We start from the raw sequence: 17,081 nt of genomic DNA, 5'->3' as shown, positions 1-17,081 counted from the left end.
CAGCCCCGTGTGCCACCCTGCGGTGCACAGCCCGGGCACAGCCCCGCGTGCCACCCTGCACTGCACAGCCTGGGCACAGCCCCGTGTGCCACCCTGCACTGCACAGCCCGGGCACAGCCCCGCGTGCCACCCTGCACTGCACAGCCCGGGCACAGCCCCGCGTGCCACCCGGCACTGCACAGCCCGGGCACAGCCCCGCGTGCCACCCTGCACTGCACAGCCTGGGCACAGCCCCGCGTGCCACCCTGCGATGCACAGCCTGGGCACAGCCCCGTGTGCCACCCAGCACTGCACAGCCCGGGCACAGCCCTGCATGCCACCCTGCACTGCACAGCCCGGGCACAGCCCCGCGTGCCACCCGGCACCAGGCGGAGCAGGAGGTGCCATCCCGGGAGAGGCCAGGCGCAGGCAGCCGAGGTGCTGGCACTCCTGCTGGAGGAAGGAGCGAGCACACCCGCCCCCAGAGGATCCGCAGGCGCCTCGTCCTGGGCAGGCCCGTGTCACAGCGCGCCTGTCACACCGCACACAGCACTGCTCGTGGCCGCAGCGAGCTCTGGCAGGGCGCAGGGAGCCCTGCCTGCCCAGCTGTGAGTGCTGCCACTGTGATTCCCACAGCCCAGCAAGCGGTGTGCAGATAACATCTGCTCTCCACACTAATCTGCTCGGGGACAGCGCTCTCTGTGTTTGCTACAGCTTAACAAAACTCACCTCAGGGCACGGCAGGCACGGAAAATCCCAGCCCTGACCAAAACACGGTTTTTCAGGAGGTGAACAGCAGAGAACAGAGCCCTGAACCCCTGCAGGACGCTGAGAGCAGCTCCTCGCCGGGACCTGCTCTGAGCACCTTTGTTCTCACCAAGCCGGTTGATTCTCCCCGAGCTCCCATCCCCACCGCGCCAGCCCGGCCTGAATGCATTATGTAAAGAGCTATCTGCTCAAAAACAGAATTCTAATCAGTGTGAGGCACTCTGCGCTTCTCCCTGGGCCTCAGCTCTTTGAAATAAAGTTCCTGAATCAATATTAAACACGCGTGCTTATGCAACAAGCAAATCCAGAGAGGTTCATGAATGCGGAGGGGGAAGAAACTCCCCACAGTCACAAGGAAAGGGCAGGGAGCAGGGAGAACAAGCTGCCACCTCCAGGTGTCCCCGGGGAAGGACAGGGCTGGCTGAAGGGCTGCACCCTGTGCCGGGCTCCTGGAGGGGCTGGGGCAGAGCTGAGCTGAGGGGCAGGGGACAGGAGCCCTGAGCAGGGACAGGAGCCCTGAACAGCAGGGACAGGAGCCCTGAGCAGGGACAGGAGCCCTGAGCAGGGACAGGAGCCCTGAGCTGGGACAGGAGCCCTGAACAGCTGGGACAGGAGCCCTGAGCAGGGACAGGAGCCCTGAGCAGGGACAGGAGCCCTGAGCAGCTGGGACAGGAGCCCTGAGCAGCTGGGACAGGAGCCCTGAGCAGGGACAGGAGCCCTGAGCAGGGACAGGAGCCCTGAGCAGCTGGGACAGGAGCCCTGAACAGCTGGGACAGGAGCCCTGAACAGGGACAGGAGCCCTGAGCAGCTGGGACAGGAGCCCTGAACAGCTGGGACAGGAGCCCTGAACAGGGACAGGAGCCCTGAGCAGCTGGGACAGGAGCCCTGAGCAGCTGGGACAGGAGCTCCAACCCGACCCATGTGGGATTGCTGGTGATCCAGCCCGGCGCTGCCGTGTCCCCGCAGCCCCCGCCCTGGGCTCTCGCACCGCTCCGGTGTTAGCCCCGCATAGCGCACCCGGCCGGGCACGGCCTCCGAGCCGCCGGGGCCACCGAGCGCCCCGGGCTGGGCCCCGCGGCTTTGGTCCGTGCTAACACCCGCGGCGAGCCCCGCCGGCCGAACCGCTGCCAGCACGGCTCCGGGCTCGCACAGGGGCTGGCACAGGCCAAGGGGGCAGGGAGCAGCCACAGAACCACCGGGGCGCTCCTGCAGCCCGCGGGGGCAGCGCTCGGCCGGGGCAGGGCGGCTGCCCAGCGCTGGAAACCTCGGAGTAAAAAGTTTGGGAGCGGTGGGGGGGGGGGGGCTCCCGTGTTCTTCTCGCCGGGGAAACGCGGGGAGGTGGGAAGGGGGCAGGGAGGCGGCGATGAAGGGGCGGCAGGGAGGCGGCGGTGAGGCCGGCTCAGGGGCCGTGAAGGAGGTGAGGTGTGCAGGGAGCCCGGGCAGGAGGGGAAGGCAGCGGGGAGGAGCCCGCCGCGGCCCGGGGCAGGCGCCCGGCAAGGTGGGGAAGTGCCCGGGGAAGCGGCGGGGCAGGGGCGGGGAAGGAGCTCGGGCGGGGAGCGGATGGAGCCGATGGAGCGGGTGGAGCGGTGTTACCTGGGCCGCCGTCCGGGCGCGGCCCGAGGCCGCCGTGAGGGGCGGCGGCGGCGGCGGGGGAAGGCCCGGGCCTCCGCCCCCTCCGCTCGGCGCGGCGGGGCGGGGCGGGGCGGCGCTGGCGGGCGCCGGGGGCAGCGGCCGCCCGCTGCCGGCCCCCCGCCGCCTGCTGCCCGCGGTGCCGCGCTGCCCGCGCCCTCGCCGCCCGTTTGTTGTCGCTGTCGCTGTCGCGGCCGCCGCCGACACGTCCGGGCCGCCGCCGCCGCCGCGCATGCGCCACATCCGGGTCCCGCGGCGCCTGCGCGGCGCAGAGAGGGGCGCGGGCGGGCGCGTTGTGTTTGTGGTTGGCGGGCGGCGCTGCGGCGGCGCGGGGAGCGGGCGGGCGCGGGATGCGCGAGGAATGAAAGCCCGGGGATGAGAGCTCTGTTCCAGAGCAGTAATTGGCAGCTGGAGTTAATGACGTTGATAAGGTCTTAATTGGAAGTGTTGGTCTGTTGTTAAACATTGAATGTTAGAATTCTAACACTTGCCTTTAGCTGCCGCTGTTAGATGTTGCTATTTTACCCTGCATTTGTGTCTCTCCCCGTCACACTCTGTATTTGTACCCCGGATTTGTACCCATTCCTGTCGGGAACCGCGTCCCCGCTCCCCTGCTCCCAGGAGGATTTCGCCCGGGCTGGATTGAAATGCGAGGCTGTGGGAACGGTATGAACCCTCTCAAAACAACAAACCAGCACATAAACTTTGACTTCAACGCACCAGCACCACACTAAGTCACCCACTTTTGACCAGAGCCGGATCCCATCCTGTCACCATAACTTTGATTGAAAGGAGCCTCAAAGCCCATCCAGTGCCACCCCTGCCATGGGCAGGGACACCTCCCACTGTCCCAGGCTGCTCCCAGCCCCATCCAGCCTGGCCTGGGACACTGCCAGGGATCCAGGGGCAGCCACAGCTGCTCTGGGCACCCTGGGCCAGGGCCTGCCCACCCTCCCAGCCAGCAATTCCTAATTCCCAATGTGCCAAAATCTGTGCCTGCCCTCTGGCCGTGGGAGCCATTGCCTGGGTGCTGTCCCTGCCTGCCTTGTCCCCAGGGGCTGTGCAGCTCTCCTGGAGCCCCTGGAGGCCCTGGCAGGGGCTCTGAGGTGTCCCTGGAGCTTCTCTGGTGCAGCTGAACAGCCCCAGCTGTGCCAGGCTGGCTCCAGAGCAGAGGGGCTCCAGCCCTGGCAGCAGCTCCGTGGCCTCCTCTGCACTGGTTGCAGCAGCTCCAGCTCCTTGTGCTGCTGGAGCCAGGGCTGGGGCAGCTCTGCAGGTGGGCTCTCACCTGAGCCCAGGGGCACAGGGGCAGGATCCCCCTGCCCTGCTGCCCACGCTGGGGATCAGCCCAGGCCGGGCTGTGCTCCTGCAGCAGTGCCAGCCCCGCACCCCAGCAGTGCCAGCCCCGCAGTGCCAGCAGTGCCAGCCCCAGCAGTGCCAGCCCCAGCAGTGCCAGCAGTGCCAGCCCCAGCAGTGCCAGCCCCAGCAGTGCCAGCCCCGCACCCCAGCAGTGCCAGCCCCAGCAGTGCCAGCCCCAGCAGTGCCAGCCCCGCACCCCAGCAGTGCCAGCCCCAGCAGTGCCAGCCCCAGCAGTGCCAGCCCCAGCAGTGCCAGCCCCGCAGCCCCAGCAGTGCCAGCCCCGCAGCCCCAGCAGTGCCAGCCCCAGCAGTGCCAGCCCCGCACCCCAGCAGTGCCAGCCCCAGCAGTGCCAGCCCCAGCAGTGCCAGCAGTGCCAGCCCCAGCAGTGCCAGCCCCGCAGTGCCAGCCCCGCACCCCAGCAGTGCCAGCCCCGCAGTGCCAGCAGTGCCAGCCCCAGCAGTGCCAGCCCCGCAGTGCCAGCCCCGCAGTGCCAGCCCTGCTGCCCTCAGCGCTGCTGCCCCTCCAGCTCCTCACCAGCACAAGCAAACTGCCCAGAGCAGCTCAGCTGAGAAGGAAGAAATGTTTTAGAACTCGAATGTTGCACCTCCCTGCCTTCGTGGCGTTGAGCCACCGTTTGAATGCAGAACAGAATGGAAAAAGGTGTGCAAAGTACCTCATCTCCTGGAAAATGTAATGCATTTTTTCTGAATACAAGGGGATTTTGGCAAGGTGGTGTCACAGCCACTCTAATAAGAACCAAGAATAACGGGAATTTAAAAAATTTCTTCAACATTTGCTGCTCACAGTGTTCAGTCATTTATAGTCGTTTCCACGTGCTGAGGCTGAAGACCTCGTGTTGAAAAGTAACACATGATGCTCCTGTATTTGTCATCTCCTCCCGGGCAGATGCAACTGAAGTCTCTCCATGCCTGGATTTGCCGAGTGTGGTGCAAATTACGCATTTCTGTAACTCTGGGGGCAAAACGCCCATTTCTGTAATAAGATTATAATATTGTATATAATGTATATAATATTGTATAAAATGTATATAATATTATAATATAATATATGATATATGATATATGATATATATTATATATCTTGTATAATATATAATATATAATAATATATAATATATTATTATATATTATATGTTATATTTATATTATATAATTATACAAAATAATAATTATGATGATAATGATGATGATGATTATCATGATGATGATAATAATAATAATAATTATTATTATTATTATTATTATTATTATTATTATTATTATTATTATTATTATTATTATTATTATTATTATTATTATTATTATTATTCAGCACCCACAGCTGGATTTTCCTGCCCAGCTGGATTCAGCACCCACAGCTGGATTTCCCTTCCCAGCTGGATTCAGCACCCACAGCTGGATTTCCCTTCCCAGCTGGATTCAGCACCCACAGCTGGATTTCCCTTCCCAGCTGGATTTAGCACCCACAGCTGCATTTCCCAGCTGGATTTCCCTTCCCAGCTGGATTCAGCACCCACAGCTAGATTTTCCAGCTGGATTTAGCACCCACAGCTGGATTTCCCTTCCCAGCTGGATTCAGCACCCACAGCTGGATTTAGCACCCACAGCTGGATTTTCCTGCCCAGCTGGATTCAGCACCCACAGCTGGATTTCCCTTCCCAGCTGGATTCAGCACCCACAGCTGGATTTTCCAGCCCAGCTGGATTTCCCGGAGCACAGCTGCTGCCTTTCGGTGCTGCAGGGCCCCTGCCCACTCTCCCCACTCGTGCTGCCCCCAGGAGCAGGGGGTGTGCAGCTCCCTGCCCTGCCCAGGCGCGCCCTGCCCCAGGAACATCCCTGCTCTCACACAGCTCCCCACATCTCGCTCCCTCCCCTCCCTTCCTCTTCCCCGCAGCATGAAATGCTCCTTCTGCACTTCTGACCGGTCCTTCTGCTGGTGACAGCTGAGAAAAGGGGAACCAAACTAGAGGAGCTCTTCCAGGAAGGCAGAAGGATGTTTAAAATTAGCTATTCGGACCCTAAGAGTGATTTTAGAAACTCTCCCTTTACAGCCCCAGCAGCTGTCACAGCTCCCTCACGGTGCAGAGCAGAGTCCTTGCCCGCTGTCAGGGGAACCCTCAGGCACATCTGCTGGAATGCAGAGGAATTCTGCTCCCTGGCAACCCACAGATGATTAATGGGAGGATAAACTCACTGGGAACACAGACAACTGATGGTCAAACCTATCCTGACCGGCACGCATGTCCCTGCTAATTTAATCCAGGTTCCAGTAGCAGTCAGGATCACCAGGCAATTTGTACCCAGACTTTGAGGAGAGGGGAGCAGGCTAAGCAAGGACACAGGGTCTGATAGAAAAGAGGCAGCTACAGTTTGTTCTGAAATGCTAAAATGCGCTAAATGGAAAGTGCAGCAGTTCTGCGTAACCCAGCACGGGGTGTGTGATGTGCCCAAGAGCAATCCGTGTTTGAATGCACAGCAGTGACCTGGCCTCGAGCGCAGACCCAGCAGCCCCCAGCTCTCCTTCCCAGGCCAGGGAAAGCAGCATTCCCTCCCTCGGCTCTCCCCGTGGGATCAGCGGCATTAGAATTGCACGGATAACTCAGCTGTGCAGCCAACCCCCAGGCCCGCTACCTGGGGAGGCCCTGCTGCTGCTGCAGTGGGATGCTCGCTGCCCTCGCTGCCCTCTACCCAAAATCACCCGTTCTGAGCCCGGATTCACATCCCAAATCAAAGGCCTGAAGCCGTGCCCTGGGCTGCCAGTCTCAGCTGTGCATAAACAGATGTAAAAACGGGGCTTTGGGGTTGCTCCCGTCACAAGCAGGCGCAGCAGGGTGGGTCAGGACAGCAAAGCTGTTCTGTCCCTGTGTGGAACCCGGCACAGCTCGGCTCCTGAGCGCCCAAAATGGGGTGTGGTACCCCGGCCCCTGCACGGGACACTGCTTCTGCCAGAGAGAATGAAGTGCAGCGTGTGGGGAGACAGAACACGTCTGCATGGTCCACAGGGTCTGCCTGTGTCGCGTGGCATTTCTGAGGGACAAACACAGAGATCAGCAAGTTCCAGGTTCTCCACACCTGCCACTCCTCCCAGCATTATTGTTTTAAGAAATCAAAGAATCCTGCGGGAATCTATAAAATTAAGAGGGTTTTGGGAATGCTGCAACAGGGAGACTTCAGAGAGAGCAGAACTGTGATTGGACCAAAGCAGTAGCCATGAGACTGATTAGCAAAAAAATTATGTAAGAAGTAAAAAAGTAAGGACAAATGGAAAAATGGTCTGTGTTAACGCTTGTCTAGAATAACTCTTTAGGTTGCAGAAAAGTACATTTAGTGAGGTATTAGGATACTAATAATGGAGCTCTGTGCGTTGTGTTTAAAGGCTCACAAGCAGGTATTGCATTTGAAATAAGCCAGCATTGTTTAACCAAAGGTACCTGTGCTCATAGTGGTTGGACAGAACTACTGTCAATGGGCTCTTGCTTTGTGTGATTGCTCAAAAAACTTTTAAGGTGAGTTGTAGCATTTTTAGTTTCCTACCTAAAATGTGAGCTAATGCCATCTTTTCATTGTCACAACTGTGCAATGAAACCCATGCTAGAAAACAAAACAGCTCAAGAGGCGTTTCCAGTCATTCAGTCTCGTTCCCAATTTGTACACAGCCCCCAGCCAGCAATAAATGCCTCCACATCTGCAGTGTGAGTGAAGGCAAAATGTGGATGTTGGTGTGAGTCAGTTCTGATTTACTGCCAGCACAGGCGAGACAGAGGCTGGGCAGGGTGGGAGTAGCCGTGGAACTCACCTTGCTCCACGTGGCCAGAGACTGGGAGTGTCACCCTGCTCCTCCCTCTGCCTGTGCTGCATTTCAGCCCAGCACAGGCACTGCACTGTTAAAGTTTAGAATTTTTAAAATAAAGTTTAGAAATTTTCAGAATTTTTGGGTAACTTAAAGTTTGGAATTTTTAGAACGAAGTTTAGAAATTTTTAGAATTTTTCGGTAAGTTAAAGTATTCGATTTGAGATTTTGGAAAGGGTTTCTAAACTTAAGTGTTTAGAATCAAACTTTAGAAACTCACTTAACTTAGAAGTGAGAATGTGGATGTATAGTTTAAAGCAGACACACATTAAGCTAAGTAAAGGAAACCTCAGGCTTTTAAAACTTAAGATATAGAAAAAAAAGTAGTTATAAAAGTAATTAGAAATTTAAAATACAGTGCTGTAAGTTTGTGTGTTATAATTAACTAAAAAAAACTTACACTGTCGCATGAATCTATAAGATAAAATATTTAAAGATGAAGTTCTTGTTGACAATGTTTTATTGGCTAATAAATCTTTACAAGGTTTTGTAACCAGAAGTCTTGTGACATTCTGAGCTGTGCTATGAAGATGTGAGCTCAACTCACCTTTCTTACTTATGTAAAGATAAAAAAATAAACTGCATCATCAAAAATAATTCAAAAGTCTCGTCTCAATTCAAAATTCCTCTCAGCGTCAGATCAGCAAATTCAGGTAAAACTTGGGGAAGGCCAGCTTCTGGTTTGAGGTGGGGAGGACAGGAGATGGAAGCAGGCTCTGCGCGTCCCTCCAGGTCCTGCAGAAACAGGCTGGGCTCGTGCAGGTGACGTTCCCCACATTCCTGCAGACACAGATGTGCCTCTGCCAGGACAATCCATCCTTTAAATGCACGGCAGGGACAGTTCAATGAGGAGCATTGCCACCTTCCTGGAGACTTCCCGAGCGTGCTTCCCAAACGTTACTGGGCGTGAAAATGCAGTGCTGGTGCTCCAGAGCTTTAGTGGATCAAACTGTGAATTCCCTTCCGACAGGAAGCCTGAACTCTCTTTATTTATGAGAAAACTTCATCTGCAGGTGTGGAACGAGAAGAGCTCCTGCATGTGAGCCCAGCAATGCCCCCAGTCACACCCACTCTGTGGTCACAAAGATTTTCACTGTTCAGCTGGGATCTTGTTATGAAGTCTTTGGTTTTTACTGTTTCACTGGGATCTCTGTGGTCACAAATCCTGAGTTTTCACTTTTTAATTGGGATCTCTATTGTCACAAAGTCCTTTGTTTTCATTTTTTAATTGGGATCTTGTTATGAAGTCCTGAGTTTTCACTTTTTCATTGAGATCTCGGTGGTCATGAAGTCCTTGTTTTTCACTGTTTCACTGGGATCTCATGATGAAGTCCTTGGTTTTCATTGGGATCTCTGTGTCAGAAAGTCCTTGTTTTTCCATTTTTCACTGGGATCTCATTATGATGTCCTTGTTTTTCACTGTTTCATTGGGATCTCATGATGAAGTCCTTGGTTTTGGCTGTTTCATTGGGATCTCTGTGTCAGAAAGTCCTTGGTTTTCACTATTTCATTGGGATCTTGTCCTGAAGTCCTCAGTTCTCACTGTTTCATTGGGATCTCATGATGAAGTACTTGGTTCTCACTGTTTCATTGGGATCTCTGTGGTCACAAAGTCCTCGTTTTTCACTGTTTCTTTGGGATCTCATTATGAAGTCCTTGTTTTTTACTGTTTCACAGGGACCTCTGGGGTCACAAAGTCCTTGTTTTTTACTGTTTCACAGGGATCTCGTGATGAAGCCCTCGTTTTTCAGTTTTTCACTGGGATCTCATGATGAAGTCCTTGTTTTCCACTGTTTCATTGGGATCTCTGTTGTCACAAAGTCCTTGTTTTTCAGTATTTCACTGGGATCTCATAATGAAGTCCTTGTTTTAAACTGTTTAATTGGGATCTCATTATAAAGTCCTTGTTTTCCAGTTTTGCATTGGGATCTCATGACGAAGTCCTCAGTTCTCACTGTTTCATTGGGATCTCTGTAATAACAAAGTCCTTGTTTTTCATCGTTTCATTGGGTTCCCTCTGGTCACAAAGTTCTCATTTTTAACGGTTTCATTGGGACCTCATGATGAAGTCCTCAGTTCTCACTGCTTCACTGGGATCTCATAATGAAGTCCTTGTTTTAAACTGTTTAATTGGGATTGTTTTAAACTGTTTAACTGGGATCTCATGATGAAGTCCTCATTTTTCAGTTTTTCATTGGGATCTCATGACGAAGTCCTCGTTCTCACTGTTTCATTGGGTTCCCTGTGGTCACAAAGTCCTTGTTTTTGTTTTTCATTGGGATCTCATGATGAAGTCTTTGTTTTAAACTGTTTCACTGGGATCTCATGATGAAGTCTTTGTTTTAAACTGTTTCACTGGGATCTCATGATGAAGTCCTCGTTCTCACTGCTTCATTGGGATCTCATGATGAAGTCCTCGTTCTCACTGTTTCATTGGGATCTCATGATGAAGTCCTCGTTCTCACTGCTTCATTGGGATCTCATGATGAAGTCCTCGTTCTCACTGCTTCATTGGGATCTCATGATGAAGTCCTCGTTCTCACTGTTTCACTGGGATCTCATGATGAAGTCCCCGTTCTCACTGCTTCATTGGGATCTCATGATGAAGTCCTCGTTCTCACTGCTTCATTGGGTTCTCCGTGGTCACAAAGTCCTTGGTTTTGTTTTTCACGGGTATCTTGATGGTCATGAAGTCCTCGGCCAGCGTCACCTCCTGGCCGCCCATCGCGGCCTCGGCCTGCCTCCTGAGGGTGCCGATGTCGCCGCGGCGCTGGTACCGCTGGCTGAAGTGGGTCAGCACCAGCCTCCTGGCGCGGCACTCCAGGGCGAAGCGCGCGGCCAGGCCGGGCGTGCTGTGCCCGCGCCGGCGCGCCGTGTCCCGTTGGCCGTCGCCCAGCGTGGCCTCGTGCACCAGCAGGTCGGCGTGGCCGCAGAGGCGCCGCGCGCCCGGCCCCACGGGCCCCGCGCAGTCGCCCAGCACGCAGACCTTCCTGCCGGGCACGGGCGGGCACAGCACGTCCCCCGGCCGCACCGTCACGCCGCCGCTCAGCTGCACGGCGCGGCCGCGCTTCAGCTCCCCGTACAGGGCGCCGGGCGGCACTCCTGCCAGGGAAAGGGAAACAGCCCTAAGCGCTGCACCCACCGTGCTGCTATTGCCGCGTTAGCTTCAAAATACACCCCCTGAGGTGTGCTAGGCAGAAAGCTGGCTCGCTGGGAAAAAACACGACCTCACTATTAAAATCAGCCAATATTTCAGATTTTTCGTACAAATTAGGAGCTTGTAACCTTAGCAGGATATGACTTTCAGACAACACATTATTTAAAAGCAGAGATTTCCTTCTTATGTCCTGGAAGATTGCAAACACACAGCCCGAGCACAAGGAAGTGTGTTTGAAGAAAATCATGGAATCCTAGAATAGCTTGGGTTGGAAGGCACCTCCAAGTTCATCCTGCTATGGGCAGGGACAGCCTCCACTGTCTCAGGGTTGGACACCTCCAGGGATGGGGCAGCCACAAGGAAACTGCTCAGGGAAACTACATTAAAAAACCCCAATTATATTGCTCATATTAAAGTCAAGAAAATCATGCAAATACACTGGCCGTGTGTTTTCCTGAAAGCCACGCTGAGCTGTTGAACCTTTGGCTAAACCTGAGCTTGTCAGCTGCTGCCAGCATGGAAGTGGTCTGCGGCATTCCCTGGCACCGGTGTCACACACCGGATCACAGCGCAGCCTGGAGGTCAGGTGCCAGACAGAAAATGGAAAATGGGGTCAAAACAGGCTACGGAGAGAGACAGCAGCTCGGGTTTGCTAGAACACATAGGAAGGTGGCCATAAAAGAAGTAAAAAGAAGAAAAATAAGTCGAAGTAGGTACCAAGTTCTTGCAGCAAGTGCACTTTGAGCTTCCCAGGCCGCGGCTTCTCCTCCATCACGAAGCCGAAGGAGGGCACGCGGTGGAAGAGGCGGAAGGCCCTCACGGACAGCTCCTCGTCCTCCAGCAGCAGGTACGAGTCTGTTTCTGCATCCAGGTGCAGCACCGTCCCTGGAGGCGCCTGGGCGAGCGCCGCGCCCTGGTCCAGGCCCGACAAGTCGCGGAATTCCCCCGCGGGGCACTGGTCCTGCGTGGGGACCAGCTCGTGCACGCGGCAGGGCAGCACGGGCTGCGAGTGGGACAGCTCCAGGCTCCGCCACAGGAAGCTGCGCAGCCCCAGCGGCCCGTAAATATCGATGGGCGCCACGCTGGCATCGGCGCTCCTCTGCAGGGTCAGCGTGCACAGCAGCCCAGGGAGACCAAACATGTGGTCGCCGTGAAGGTGAGTGATGAAAATCTTGGTGATTTTGGCTGTTGAACAGAACAGGAATAGACAAAGACAGGAAAACAGACAATGTAACCACTCAGAAATGATCGCTGTTTGGCGGGATGCTTGAAACAAGATGTCTGAAAGAAGCAAGGAGGGAAATTAAAACCAGTGCTTAATGGACAAATCCCAGCCCAAAAGGTGTTTCTTTCCCCATCCCTTCCACACAAGGCAGATTTTGGCCTGATAGCCAAGAAGAGGCTGCAGCGATGCAAGGTTTAGCTCCTTCTAAGCCAAGCATTCCACAAGCATGGAATGGGCCTGGCTGGTGACATCTGCCATGTGAAATGCAAGGACGTGCCAGGAAGCATTTGAGCTTCCATCTTACAGAAAATCTGCAGACTAACCAGGAACACAATGAGGAATTTGTGTTGCTCCTTCCAGCCCATGGAACGAACAAAATAAAAAATAACCAAAAGAAAACCAGCACGCAGTTTTGATTTCAGAGTTTTTTAAGAGGCAAGAACCCCACCGTTGCTGACTGGTTTGTTTAAAACAAGATAAAAAATGGCTCTGTAAATGTCTGGGCTTTCTTTGGTGCCTGGGCTGCCTGGCCCCAGCTGGGCCCTGCCCAGAAGAGCCCAGAACTCTCTCATTGCACACACAAGTCCTTTAACCAGGCTGCCTCTGTCTCTGCTGAACTCCCAATTCCACACAGCCAGGCATTTCCTCCAGCACCTGCTGGGACTGAGCCACAGGAATGACAGAATCTCCTGCTTTTGTTTGAAGATGATTTCAGTAAACAATTTCATAGAAGTCACTCCATCTACCTGACAATAAATTCCCTGATAGGTTTTGGAGGAGCGGGAGCTTGTATTTCTGTTTGTAACTGACAATTCATCTTCATTCTTTGGGGCAGAGAAGTCAGCTTGGCCACTGAGGACTGTGTAAGCACAGCGGCTGTGACAGTGAGGTGAGCTTTATTCCTGATTCGTTTGCCAAAAGGTGAAAGTTACCCCCACCACACAGAGCGTCGCTTGAAAGAGACATTTACCCGCAGGAAGGCTAACCGCAGGTTTGCCCTCCAGGGAGCTGCCTCCAGACAAACAACAACCAAGCCGTTCCTGTTTCAAGCTGCTTCAGGCCGCGTTTGACATTGCTAAACGCGATGAATTAATTCCCATTGTCTCTGTGCCCAGGGGCGGCCAGAGATGGCTGTGGAGCAGGTCGGGCAGCCCCGCCCAAGGCAGCCCTTCCCTTCCCTTCCCTTCCCTTCCCTTCCCTTCCCTTCCCTTCCCTTCCCTTCCCTTCCCTTCCCTTCCCTTCCCTTCCCTTCCCTTCCCTTCCCTTCCCTTCCCTTCCCTTCCCTTCCCTTCCCTTCCCTTCCCTTCCCTTCCCTTCCCTTCCCTTCCCTTCCCTTCCCTTCGGGTGCCTCCCGGAGCTGTCCCCCAGCCGAGGGCACGCACCTGCCCGCAGGTGGCTCCTCATGAGCTGTGTCTGTGTCCCCTCGCCGCAGTCGAAGAGCCAGCACTGCCCTGCCCTGCGCAGCACCAGCGCCGAGGCCCCGCGGGCCGGGCTCGGGAAGCCCGCGCCCGTGCCCAGGAAGGTGACATCCAGGGACATCCCGGGAGGGCGGCACCGGCAACACCGAGCGGCTGCCGGCTGGAACACAGAACACAGAGCAGGTGCCTGCTGGAACACAGAGCAGTTACCTGTTCAAACACAGAGCACAGAGCAGTTACCTGTTCAAACACAGAGCACAGAGCAGTTACCTGTTCAAACACAGAGCACAGAACACAGAGCAGTTACCTGTTCAAACACAGAGCACAGAGCACAGAGCAGTTACCTGTTCAAACACAGAGCACAGAGCAGTTACCTGTTCAAACACAGAGCACAGAGCACAGAGCAGTTACCTGTTCAAACACAGAGCACAGAGCACAGAGCACAGAGCAGTTACCTGTTCAAACACAGAGCACAGAGCAGTTACCTGTTCAAACACAGAACACAGAACACAGAGCAGTTACCTGTTCAAACACAGAGCACAGAGCAGTTACCTGTTCAAACACAGAGCACAGAGCACAGAGCAGTTACCTGTTCAAGCACAGAGCACAGAGCACAGAGCACAGAGCAGTTACCTGTTCAAACACAGAGCACAGAGCAGTTACCTGTTCAAACACAGAGCACAGAGCACAGAGCAGTTACCTGTTCAAACACAGAACACAGAGCAGTTACCTGTTCAAACACAGAACACGTGTGCCAGGCTCTGGGACAGGAACAGCTCCCAGGGCACGGCTGGAGCTGTTCCAGGAGGTTTAGGTTGGATCTCAGGGAAAGGCTCTTCCCCAGAGGGTGCTGGCACTGCCCAGGCTCCCCAGGGATGGGCACAGCCCCGAGGCTGCCAGAGCTCCAGCAGCCTTTGGACAGCGCTGCCAGGGATGCACAGGGTGGGATTGCTGGGGGTCTCTGCAGGGCAGGGGCTGGGCTGGGTGGTCCTTGGGGTCCCTTCCAGCTTGGGGTATCCTGTGATTTGATGTATTTGTGCAGGGAAAACAACAAACATTTTAGTTTTATGTTAAGGCATCCTCCCTCCACAGTTCGGTGTGAGGATAAAATTCCCTTTCCCTTAAAACATATAAGTAAAACCTGCCTAGAGCAGGATATGACTTTCAGATAACGCATTGTTTAAAAGCAGAGATTTCCTTCTTATGTCCTGGAAGATTGCAAACACACAGCCCAAACACAAATCCTGTGTGGATTCCCAGAGAAAACAGCCCCATCCAGTTGGAACAGCTCTAAGCTCTAACCCCACCCAATAAATGAATGAATAAATTATTTATTTCCTCTGAGCTCTGTTTAAATGTTGAGTTTCCCTGTGTGAGCGTTCCCTCTAGGAGTGTTTCAGGATGAGTTTCTCTGAGCAGTCTCTGCTGACATTTAAGCACCATTCCTGGATTTCAGGAGCGGGCAGCACAGAGATGCAGAGGGGAAGGGCCCCTTCCCCCAGAGCAGCTTCAGAGAGGCAGGGGCGACCCGAGGGCACAGGCAGGGGAATACCTGCTTCACCCCAGATACTGTGCCCAGCCGTGGATGTGTCTGTGATGGTGTCTGCAGGAGGAGCCTGGCTGCTCGGCAGGGCCCACGTGGACAGCACACTGCTCTCCCACCTCACAGAGTGCGATTCCTCCAGCCCTAGTCCTCCAGAATTTGCTCCTGCATTCTTTTCAGAAGGATTTAAAATTTCAGGCGCCTTAATGTCTTCAGATGGTTTTCAAAATAATTTCTGAAGTTCAGTTGTTTTTAGATGAGTCTCCACAGCCTCCCAGTTTTTGTTCCCTGGCAGGGTGGGCAAGCCCTGGCCCAGGGTGCCCAGAGCAGCTGTGGCTGCCCCTGGATCCCTGGCAGTGCCCCAGGCCAGGCTGGATGGGGCTGGGAGCAGCCTGGGACAGTGGGAGGTGTCCCTGCCATGGCAGGGGTGGCACTGGGTGGGCTTTGAGGACCCTCTAACCCAAACCATTCCAGGATTCTGGAATTCCAGAAGAAAGCTCTCTCTTCCCAGGTAGGCTTGCAGGGTCCTCCCACACAGACCAAGGTACAACCTGGCCTTGGGGGGCTCGGGGTGAGCCATGATTCATGTCCATCTCAGACCAAATGCAGAAATAAACACTTTGCAAATGCAAATATTTGTATTTTCCTTTTCCTCTGTGTAAAATCATGGGATCATACAAGAATTGAATGGTTTGGGTTGGAAGGAAATACTTGAAAATATTTGTATTGAAAATACTTGTACTCCCTGCCATGGGCAGGGACACCTCCCACTGTCCCAGGCTGCTCCCAGCCCCATCCAGCCTGGCCTGGGGCACTGCCAGGGATCCAGGGGCAGCCACAGCTGCTCTGGGCACCCTGGGCCAGGGCCTGCCCACCCTCCCAGCCAGCAATTCCTAATTCCCAATGTGCCAAAATCTGTGCCTGCCCTCTGGCAGTGGGAGCCATTGCCTGGGTGCTGTCCCTGCCTGCCTTGTCCCCAGGGGCTGTGCAGCTCTCCGGGAGGCCCTGGCAGGGCTCCGAGCTCTCCTTTCGGCACCCCGGGCCGGGCTCCCTCAGCCGCCGCCGCTCCGCCCGCGCTCCCGGCCCGGGCTCGGGGCTCGGGGCACGCGGTGGGGCCGGGGCGGACACGGGGACACCGGGATGGGCTGGGGGGGCCCAGCCCCGCTCCCGATTCGCCCCAGCCCCGGTTCCAGCCCTGGCCCTGTCCCGGTTCCAGCCCAGGCCCGGTCCCGGCCTTACCTCGCGGGCGGCGCCAGGCGGGGCGGGCGGGCCGTGAGGAGAGCCCGCCCTGCGCCTGAGGGAGCGGGGGCGGACCGCGCCCTCGGACCGAGTGTGTCGGAAAGAACGGGTGCTGGAGCGGCACCGGGTCAGGGCAATCCCGGGATAAAGCACGGCTGGGACGAGCAGAGGGAGCAGCCCTGGGAGAAGGAGCTGGGGGCGCTGTGGGTGAGAGCCGGACCTGCCCCAGCCTGAACCCCCTGCCCGGTTGCCCTCGCTGAGGGATCAGCCCAGGCAATATAACAATTTTTTAAAATTCCGTTATTCTTTGTTCTTATTAGAGTGGCTGTGACACCACCTTGCCAAAATCCCCTTGTATTCAGAAAAAATGCATTACATTTTCCAGGAGATGAGGTACTTTGCACACCTTTTTCCATTCTGTTCTGCATTCAAACGGTGGCTCAACGCCACGAAGGCAGGGAGGTGCAACATTCGAGTTCTAAAACATTTCTTCCTTCTCAGCTGAGCTGCTCTGGGCAGTTTGCTTGTGCTGGTGAGGAGCTGGAGGGGCAGCAGCGCTGAGGGCAGCAGGGCTGGCACTGCGGGGCTGGCACTGCGGGGCTGGCACTGCGGGGCTGGCACTGCGGGGCTGGCACTGCTGGCACTGCTGGGGCTGGCACTGCGGGGCTGGCACTGCTGGGGTGCGGGGCTGGCACTGCTGGGGCTGGCACTGCTGGGGCTGAGGGGCTGGCACTGCTGGGGCTGGCACTGCTGGGGCTGGCACTGCTGGCACTGCTGGGGCTGGCACTGCTGGGGTGCGGGGCTGGCACTGCTGCAGGAGCACAGCCCGGCCTGGGCTGATCCCCAGCGTGGGCAGCAGGGCAGGGGGATCCTGCCCCTGTGCCCCTGGGCTCAGGT

General features: G+C 55.5%; 2 protein-coding genes across 2 annotated transcripts in view; both read right to left on the bottom strand.

Annotated features, from left to right (window-relative positions):
• SMAD4 (SMAD family member 4) overlaps positions 1-2,445 on the bottom strand; it is a 39,283-nt gene extending 36,838 nt beyond the window's left edge. Inside the window, exon 1 of the mRNA XM_059492704.1 lies at positions 2,341-2,445. The gene's annotated coding sequence lies outside the window, so the exon portion shown is untranslated. The remainder of the gene's footprint in view (positions 1-2,340) is intronic.
• Positions 2,446-9,855: 7,410 nt separating this feature from the next.
• ELAC1 (elaC ribonuclease Z 1) lies at positions 9,856-13,600 on the bottom strand. The gene is made up of 3 exons (XM_059492827.1): positions 13,367-13,600; positions 11,477-11,944; positions 9,856-10,704 (listed from the first exon to the last, which is right to left on the bottom strand). Exons 1-3 carry the CDS (start codon positions 13,521-13,523, stop codon positions 10,220-10,222), a joined length of 1,110 nt encoding a protein of 369 aa, XP_059348810.1. The 5' UTR covers positions 13,524-13,600; the 3' UTR covers positions 9,856-10,219.
• Positions 13,601-17,081: the final 3,481 nt, after the last annotated feature.

The sequence above is a fragment of the Ammospiza nelsoni genome, chromosome Z, assembly GCF_027579445.1.
Source record: "Ammospiza nelsoni isolate bAmmNel1 chromosome Z, bAmmNel1.pri, whole genome shotgun sequence".
Taxonomy (NCBI): Eukaryota; Metazoa; Chordata; class Aves; order Passeriformes; family Passerellidae; genus Ammospiza; species Ammospiza nelsoni.
The sequence above is the reverse complement of the archived record's forward strand: the minus strand, read 5'-3'. Positions and strand labels throughout refer to the sequence as shown.

Excerpts from the sequence above, each read along its gene's own strand:
- ELAC1 (XM_059492827.1), bottom strand. The coding sequence starts at position 13,523 with ATGTCCCTGGATGTCACCTTCCTGGGCACGGGCGCGGGCTTCCCGAGC. Across the intron at positions 11,945-13,366 it reads GAGGAGCCACCTGCGGGCAG|CCAAAATCACCAAGATTTTC; the intron begins GTGCGTGCCCTC and ends TCTGTTCAACAG. Across the intron at positions 10,705-11,476 it reads GCACTTGCTGCAAGAACTTG|GAGTGCCGCCCGGCGCCCTG; the intron begins GTACCTACTTCG and ends TTTCCCTGGCAG.